The sequence below is a fragment of the Juglans regia genome, chromosome 10, assembly GCF_001411555.2.
Source record: "Juglans regia cultivar Chandler chromosome 10, Walnut 2.0, whole genome shotgun sequence".
Lineage (NCBI taxonomy): Eukaryota > Viridiplantae > Streptophyta > Magnoliopsida > Fagales > Juglandaceae > Juglans > Juglans regia.
Genome location: NC_049910.1, coordinates 26,453,906 through 26,463,697, shown reverse-complemented (window position 1 = coordinate 26,463,697; position 9,792 = coordinate 26,453,906). Strand labels below are relative to the sequence as shown.

Sequence of the window (9,792 nt, the reverse complement as noted above, 5' to 3'; positions counted from 1 at the left end):
TGGATTTTTCAGATTTTATAGTTGTACTATTTAAGTTGATTTGAGGTATTAAGAGTTAACTCTCCAGACCTCCGGGAACGGGGTGTTACAGTTGATATCAGAGCCAGGTTTGAATTCCGCATACTATAAACCTTGGAGGTTTAGATATCTGTGGGATTAGGTAGAAATTTTAAATTTGAGGTTTAGAATTTTTTTAAAGAATAAAAGATGATTAATGAGAGTTAAGGTTTTAGAATTCTTGTAGGCGCTGGGTCATGACGTTGAGGAAATAATTTTTTCAGAGTTGTGGTGTAGACAATTGTGGGCTATAGGAGGTGATTTTTATGAGTATTTAGGGTATTAGAAGTCTCAGGTGTTAGGCAATATTTATGGAATTTGAAGGGTAGGAATTTTTATAGATATTCTAAGATGTTCTTGAGGATTGAGGTTTGGTTCGGTTTTGTAGACCGCATATATGGTTTTTCACAGGATGAAAGGTTTAGAGTCTGGAATAATATAGAATTACTACTGTTGCTTGTACAATTTTTATATGTATTTATGTTTATTTTACCATTATCACCATTTGCTTATTTTGCACAAACCCCTTTATTCTTGTATTTTTTTTTTTAATAATCCAAGTTGTCAGGATGCCACCTCATCGTCGAGAAAGAAGTGTATCGGGTATGAATGCGACAAATGATGAATGGGGATGTACCATAGAGCAGTTTAATCGAATGCATCCTCCCACCTTCAATGGTCGGGGCGACGCAACCTTAGCAGAAGACTGGATCCAAGATATCGAGGAGATACTCTTCGTTATAAACTGCACGGACGTACAGAAGGTTCTATACTCTGCTTTCAAACTAACGAGAGAAGCAAAAAGATGGTGGATTTCTGAAAGAACCATCAGAGAAGCGGAAGGGACGGAAATAGTCCGTTGGCTACACTTCAAGCAAATCTTTATGGAATGCTTTTTCCCAACCTCTGTCCGAGATGACAAGGCTATGGAGTTTGCTAATTTGGTACAGGTAGCTATGTCAGTACACCAGTACGCAGCTAGATTCATTGAGTTATCACGTTTTGCTGCATATTTGATCCCTGATGAGGAGAAGAAGGCTCGTAAGTTTGAGCAAGGGCTGAATGAAAAGATTTATGAACGAATTGTGGGCTTTCAAATTCGGAACTTTTCAGAGTTGGTGGATAAGGCCACAGTTTTTGAGCGGAGCCTTCAAAGAAGCGCAACACTACTGGAACAGAGGAAGAGGACTGCGCCACAGGGGTCTCAATCTGCAGTGGATCAAGGGCCGTGGAAAATGATAAATGATGGGAACAGCTCGGGGCAAAAGCAAATGCAAGTAAATCAATCGAACAGCCTCTGTAAGTTTTGTAATCGTGCGCATACTGGAGAGTGCAGAAGGGAAATGGGGGCATGTTTTCGATGCGGTAAGACCGAACATCTTATCAGGGAATGCCCTTTGCTGCTGGTAGACAACAAGAAGCCTAACCCACATCCAGGTTCCCAACAAGCGAATCAGGGTAATAATCAACGTAGAATGGGACCGGCCCAAGTGTTCGCACTAACAGCTGAGGATGCTGAGAATGACAACAATGAGATCACAGGTACCTCACTCTATTTTCTCCTTGAACTCTTTTTATTTGAATCGAGATTAGTTGTGCTTGTATGGAACTGTTCTAATAGGATAGCTTAGAATATTAAAGTTTGTTTTGAGAGTAGATTTTCTAAGGATTTGGAATTTGTGAATCGAGGTTATTCAGGACTTAAGATTGGAACTTTTGATTATACTACATTGTTTTAAGAGTTCTCTGTTAGTTAGTTGTAAATTCGGGGTTTAGTTCTTTTCCAAGGTATGAGATTCAATGTTTTTAGGACTATAAGTTGATAGAGTGAGTAACGGAAGCGTGGTTTGGTGAGTGATATGATACTTTGAGAGTTTATTTCGTTATTTATTGAGGCTTTATATTAGGTAGAGATTTTAAAATTTATTTTTGGGTATTTAATTGTATTATTGAGGTTTATATTCTAGACTTTAAAAGGCAGTGTGTGCGAATGTGTATGGCTAGAGAAATTATGGGAGAATACGATCGACAATATGGGAGGGTTAGAATTTGAAACATTAGGTTCGACAATTGCGGAATATTAATTAGGTTTGACATTATGATAAACGAATGGGTTAGGCATGGAATTATTGCAGCGGATAAATATTTAGGCCTTGTTTGTGGTACAAGCAAATTTTGAGGACGAAATTGTTTTAAGGGGGGAGAATGTAACACCTGGACCCAAATTAGTATAGTTGGACTTTAGATTTTTTAGATTTTTATTTATTTATTTATTGGAGCTCGATTTTTTACATTTTTATTTTACGGACTTGAGTAGTGATTTTTTCTTATTTTTTTTTCTGCACACGTTTATTTATTTGTTTATTTTTTTTCCGCATGTATCATTTTTGTTTTTTTCTTTTCTCTTTCGGTCTTTATCTCTTATTGTCCCATAAGTTTGTTTTTCTCGTGCACGTTGTGCATGCTCTCACACAACTCATCTTCATCCGCTCACATGTCTCCTCCTCTAGGGTTTTCTTTTCTTGTTCATCCACCTATATATTTATATATGTATATATATATATACGTATTCGAACAAAGCTTCCGCCGCTGCCCTCCTACGCGACACCTTAGTCCAGCATTTTTTTTCCCTCCTCTTTGCAAACAGCCCTCACCCTCTAGCTCGGTCACGATCCACGCCGTCCCAACATCACCGCAGCCTGTCCTCACCCTTTCGGAAAGCACCACGCCAATTTAACAGAAAGCCTCTGCCTTCCTACTCCGCGTAGCGTGCACCGAGTTGCATGCCGCGGGAAGCCATCGCAGCCGCCTTCCCAACGAACCTGGTCTACACCTCTTTAAGCCGCTGTGAACCCACACGGAACCACCACTGACCATCACCAAGAAAAATAGGAGAGCCCTAGTTTCTCCTCTCAAAAACAGAGCATCACCACTATTTCGGTTGGTCACCACCGTACGTCGGGAAAACTATTGGGCTAGCCACAGAATCTGCCGTTTGTCACCTTTCCATCAGCCTCGAGCCGCCTCAGTTTTGTCTTGTCCCTCGCGGTGAGCTTTTGCCAAACGCTGCACTGCTTCTCCGTTTTCTTTATTTCTCTCTCACCGTGTCTCTCTCTCTCTCTCTTCCGGTGCACCGCCACAGTACCCACCACCTCTAGCGCACCCACCCAGCTCCGTCGCAGCTCCACTTCTCTCGTTGCTTGCATGTTTTGTTGTTGTTCCGAAAACTTTCGTAGTTTAGGAAATGTTGTCTAATAATTACATTATTACCCTTTGTGGGATGTATAAGATATTGTACTGAGTTTATATAGTATTTTTTTAAATTATACCATGTGCAACGCATTATTTTTATTGAAAGTGTGAAATTTTATTTTGAACTTTTTAATTATGATTAAAGAAAATCACTTAAGTATTTTTTAATATGTTATTAAGTAAAGATTTTATAGGTGATTATTTTATGAGAATTACGTGATTATTTTATAGGTGACGATTAATTATTGTCTGGCATTTTTGAGGAATTTCGAAAAAGCTAAAAAGTTCAGGTAAGCGGGGTTCCTATGCTAGACTTTGCATTTAAAATAAAATGGGCTGAGGTTATTTTTGGAAAATATACATATTTGATGTTGAAAAGAAATTTGAACTGCCTCAGTTATTTGTTCTGCATTACTCATGAGATTCTATTTAAGAATAAATTATTTTCTGTCATGACTGGTGTAGACATGAGCTTATTTTTGACATTCTGTTTCTGAACTTTGGAAAAGAGAGCGAATATGAAATTTTGTGCATAAATTATGTTGTGTAATGATTTTGTTATGTTCTGAAGATTTTCTGTATTCTGATATGATCTGATGTGATTTCTGAAAACCTCTGGCATAACATTCTGTTTCTGTTTCTGTTCCATTCTGACCTCACCACGGGTGTAAAACTGTGGCCTCTGTTCGGGTTGGTACCAACTTTTCTGTTTCTGGTACACCCACTTTGGAAACAAAGTGGTTTTCTGTGTGGTCTTTCCTATGTGCACACTCGGGGCTCCGACAATGAATAAGGGGAAGATTCACATTCTGTTTCTGCTCGGTTAGCTACCGGGGTTTGCACAACCCTACCATAGAGGTTAAACATGGTATTTGTTCTGATATGATAAGATAAGATGTGATGTTTCAGTTTATGCTATGCCAAAGGGATTTTGATTATGAATATTTTCGAACTTTCGCTCTGATATTTTTTATAATATGTTTTGACGCTGCATTTTGAAAACATTATTCTGATTCTGCATTCTAAAAGAAAATATTTTTGTTCTACATTCTGAACTCTGTAAATGCTCGTGTTTACACACTAGTATATGTCCTCTGCTTACTGAGTTGTTGATAACTCACCCCTTATCTCCATATATTTTTCAGATATTTTTGATGGTTCAACTAGAGAACAAGAGTAGAAAGTTTTAGCAGGTGTGATGATCAGAGTGGAATAAGTGCCTAAGGGTACAAGTGCTTATTTGAGAGTCATAGTTAGTAAACCAAATATATGATTCATATATTTTGATTTGATGAGTTAAGGATAATTTCGAGTTTTAGAGAGTTTTTAATTTAGGTTATTAAGATTTTCTTTATTGTCCCCATGGAGGAACTTAGATATTTGGATTGATTAAATTGATTAATATTTTATTGGATTTTTCTGATTTTATAGTTGTACTATTTAAGTTGATTTGAGGTATTAAGAGTTAACTCTCCGGACCTCCGGGGACGGGGCGTTACAAAAACATAAAGAACTCCCAAGAAGATTTGTTTGTTGCTTTTACTTTTTCTTCCCTTTCAAGCTGAGATGAAAGGAAAGATGAAATATTCTGCACCAATTAGTCTCAAATGAAATTAATAATCTTCATAAGCCTGTTTAAGGTCTACATACTAAATGCACGCCACCACCTTTCCTTGACAAAACATAATACAAGCACGTATCATCCCATTCATACCATGTACAAAACATAAGACAAGCTTAAGACAAAATATTGTAGCACGTACCATCACGACATAACATGCACGGCGAAGAAGATTACAAAATTCCAGGACACGTATTGGTCTCTGCCGTAAGCCGACCACTCCCATTCATACCATGTACATACATCGTGTGAATTAGCCTGTACAACATGCAACCAAATGTTGGTAAGCATGGAACTACACCCAATCATAAGTATAGTGAAGGTGGTGGTGTAGATACTTACATATTTAACTCATGTGCAGTGAGGCCTAACATCATCTCATAAAGTTTGTACATATTCTTAAATAAGTATTTAAGAATATATATTGGGCCAAAACATATACTTTCCCAACCTAGCTTGCTCCCACAAAACATTTACATATAACCTCCCATTGGATATATATATATATATATATATATATATATATATCTTCTCAATCCACCATCAGGTGTCAGAAAAATGCACCCAAAAATACCACAAAAAAACCTTCCCCACAAAATAGAGACCCAAAAAAATGTCCTCAGTGAGTCTCTCCAAGACACTTAATGAGGGACGGGCACACAACGAAGATGGCCCTCAACATACAATCGGTTTCGTTTTGTTTCTCCATCATAGCCTGCATGTTTGCCTTCATTGACTCCATCTCTATAACACCCCGTATTTTTTAGTGTATTTTTTTTAATTGAATGATTATTTGTTATTAATTTAAAATTTGATTATCTTGTTTTAAATTTTCAGATTTTAGTGGGTTTATTTTGTTATGATTTTTAATTTGTGAAAATTAAATTTGACATGTTTCCTTAATATTAATAATTGTTATGCATTTAAATTCTCTTAATTTAAATTAGTTTGTAGGTTTTAAAAATTTTTGTATTGTTGGATTTAATTATTTTATTTTACTTAGTCACTGTATTTAAATTTATTTTATTTAAAACTGTGGTGTTGAAATAATTTTTTCTTTTTTGTTGGAATTTTGTGACCCAAGTTGTGAGTTTTGGACCTCACTTCCTTTCCCTCTTTTTTTTTTTCTTTTCCTTTTCTTCTTTTTTTTTTTATTTCTTTTCTTTTTCTCCCCTGGTTTCCCTTCCCGCGCGGACGTCTCTCTCTCTCTCTCTCTCTCTGTGCAACCGTTCCTCACCTAGCCCGCCGCCGTCGCGCCGCCGTGCGCGACACTGCCCACCCCATCGTGCTCCCCACCGGCCGGCGACCTCACCCCTCCAATTTCAGCCCTCCTCGCGCCGCCGTTAGCCCCCACGCACCACACCAAGCCGCGGCACTCCTTGCGCCCCTGCGCGGTCGCACCACCTCCGGCCACCATCTTCTCACCACATCATCATCGACCTTCTAGCAACCTAATGCACCCATCCTTGGCTCCGATCTGTCACCGGTGAAGCCCATCTATCTCCATCTTCGATTTGAGCTTTTTGGCATTAAACCGCCGCCCACGCCGCCACCCACGGCCAACCACCACCACCACTAGCTTCACCGACATCCCTAAGCCATATCCTATCAATCTCGGGTCTTCGTTTACACCCGTTCAAAAGTGGGTTTTGAGACCCACGGCCACAGTGCATTTCGCACTGTTTTGTTGCTGCGTTGCCGCTTTTAGCACTTTCGTGATCTTTCAAGAATTATATTATAGCATTGTAAGTATTTTTTCCAAAGAACTTTTGAGATTTAAATGTATTTTTGCGCTAATTTATATTTACTGTGAATTTGTTGGTTGTGCCGGACTGAGTCCGAAGAGTAAGGGGGTCGGTTGGATTGGATGATGGAATTGTTTGTGTGAGATTGGCTTATGCTTTGAAATTTGTTGGCTGTTTCGGGTTTAAATATTGGTGTTTTGAGTTTGATGTTGGTCATGGTGGATATTGGTGATTTTTAAGAAGTCATGGTATATTTTGGGATTATGAGGGTTTTAAGTTTTGAGATATTAAAATAGGTTATTTTAAAAGTTTAGGCTTAATTATCGAAATCCGTGATTGATTGATGCGAAAATTGTGTGATTATTTTTATAGGTGACGATTTATAGTCGACTCGACTTTTTTGAGAAAAATTCTGAAAAAGCTAAGAAGTCCAGGTAAGCGGGGTTCATATACTAGTTTTGCATAAAAGAAATAAAATGAGATTGACCTTGAAAAATAAGCATGTTTGTTTTAGAAAATAAATGATCTGAAAACAACCTCAGGTGTTTATTCTGCATATGCATAAATTCTATATAAGAGAAAGTGTTTTTCTGTCATGACTGGTGTAGACATGAGCTAGTTTTGTGCACTTTATTTATGAACTATGTAAAAGAGCGAATAAGGAATTCTAAAAGTTTTGTTATGAACAAATGAGAATACTTTGTTTATGTTTATCTCGAACATGTGAAATAATCTGAAGCTTTTCAGTGTTTTGTTTTGATATGATTTGTCATCTGAAAATCTTGGCATGAAGCTCTGATTCTGTATATGTGTGTAACTGGATTTTCGATGAAATCCGTTCTGTTTCTGTTAAGGCCCAGCCACGAGTATAATGGTGGTTTATAACCCTACCACGGGGGTGAAACATGGTATACGGCCCAGCCACGGGTATAATGGTGGTTTATAACCCTACCACGGGGGTGAAACATGGAAAATGGCCCAGCCACGGGTATAATGGTGGTTTATAACCCTACCACGGGGGTGAAACATGGAATATGGCCCAGCCACGGGTATAATGGTGGTTTATAACCCTACCACGGGGGTTAAACATGGTATTGTCCCGATGTGTTTATTAAACGATGATATGATTATAAGGTGTCAGTTTAGAAATGCCAACGGATTCTCTTTTTGGAATAAGTTTATTTTTCTGAAAACTTCGCTCTAATGTTTTTGTACAAGTTTTGTTTCTGCATTCTGAAAGTAAATGTTTTGTTCGGCTTATCAAATGTTATAAATGCTCATGTTTACATGCTAGTATATGCTCTCTGCTTACTGAGTTGTTGATAACTCACCCCCTTATCTCCATTATATTTCAGATGACATTGATGGTTCAGCTGAGGATCAGTATTAGAGTTTATGGAGAAGATTAGCAGTGAATGGTTGTTGGGTATCTCGTGGTATTAGTGTTGATGTTGGAGGTTATTTATATTTCTTAAGTTTGCTTCAATGGATTTAGACGGTTTATGGAGACTTATGTTAATGTTTTATTATTTTTAGTTTGTTATTTGAGACATGAAGAAGAGTTGATTTTATTTGAGTTGCTGGATTGAAAATTAGATAGATGTGTTTATATGGTTTATTTAATTGAAGTATTTACGTTTGATTTGAGGTTTGAGAAAATATATATTCTTGAATTTGGAAGTACTCTAGCCTTGTTAGAGTTGATTATCAGGTTATATGAGTTAACTCTCCGGACCCTCGGGGACGGGGCGTTACAATCTCACTCTTGGAAGCTTCAACATCTTTCTTATGTTTTTCAATTAAAGCTATATACTCTCTCTCTCTTGTGCCAATGAGCGTTGTCTTGTAGACTTCGGGATCACCATCTCTCCCAATCCTCGAGCATAACCCAGTCAATGCCTAAGTACGTCTCTGAAGACACCCGCTGCTGCTTCGTCAGTTCGTTTATCTGGTTCTAGAGTATCCAGCTTTCCTACCATATCTTTCTGCAATAGGAGATAATGAACCGATTATGGACTTTTATGTCCTAATAATCCATTTTTAAGATTGTATCTGATAAATAGAACCATCATTGCATTTAACAAATAAGATTTATGGTAGAAAATACTCATAAATTTCTTCGGTGGCAGGTGTCACAAATTTATCTTTCTTCTTGGACCAATATGTTTCCTTGTAGAAGTCAACCAAGTTTGCATTTTCAGCATGCTACATGTGTGTGGTATGTGTGCATGTAACATATTCAATCAGATAATTACGTTACATATGGCATCGATAGCTTAATCACTAATAAATCTAATAAATGATTTTTTAAGCAAATGCGTGCACAATAGTTATTGATCATATATGAGAGAAACAAGAGTTTGGCATATTCTTTCCAAAAAAACTACCTCCTAAAGGAAACATTCCAATTTAGTGTGTGGTTGACATGATATGAGCTTACACATGGGAAATGTGTTGTGTGGGGAATAATTTACTTCAAACCTTATACCTTCTGTTCTAGCATCCTCACAAAGGATTTGCTACCTATCGTATGGTTAATTTTCAGCATTTTTCTATTCTCCTGGTTTTTACTTGATATTTTCTGTCATTAAAAACCATAAATTTAAGCCTTTTAGTACACAAAGTAATAAATAAAATATGCAAGTTAGGGGAGTTATTACCCAACTTGTCTGGGTTTGGATTGAACACCCAAAATGCATACCTGGAAGGCCTTGCTACCCCATCGTTCACAGAGCTTAAACCATACTAGGGGGCTCACCAAACTAGTCCCATTCGCCAATGCCTCGTCATGGCTGGCATATGACATATATATCTTATGCAGTTGGTGGTGGAAGGCATTAAATTGCTTCCGAAGCTGTTTAGTCACAGCCAAGCGATGGTTTTCTAAGTCCCAATCAAATTCAAAGTCACCCTACATAGCCCATTCAAATTTAGAGTGAACACTCGTGAATTATATATAGTCTAAATTTTTAAAGATCAACATCAAAGTACCATATGTCGTCTTACCCGAACACGATCAATTAATTCATCCTTATGCTCTTGGGGTACATCAGTCCATTTCAGGTAGCTCATGTTGCAATGATGTTTAATGATCCAGCTTAAACGTGTTGTAAACAT

The 9,792-nt window shown here is 37.6% G+C and overlaps 1 protein-coding gene across 1 annotated transcript; it reads left to right on the top strand.

Annotated features, from left to right (window-relative positions):
* The first annotated feature begins 662 nt into the window (after positions 1-662).
* LOC118349684 lies at positions 663-1,688 on the top strand. Its single transcript, XM_035695212.1, has one exon. The coding sequence runs from the start codon at positions 663-665 to the stop codon at positions 1,686-1,688; it is 1,026 nt and encodes a 341-aa protein (XP_035551105.1).
* The last annotated feature ends 8,104 nt before the right edge of the window (positions 1,689-9,792 follow it).

Coding starts and splice junctions, on each gene's coding strand:
- LOC118349684 (XM_035695212.1), top strand. CDS start 663: ATGAATGCGACAAATGATGAATGGGGATGTACCATAGAGCAGTTTAAT.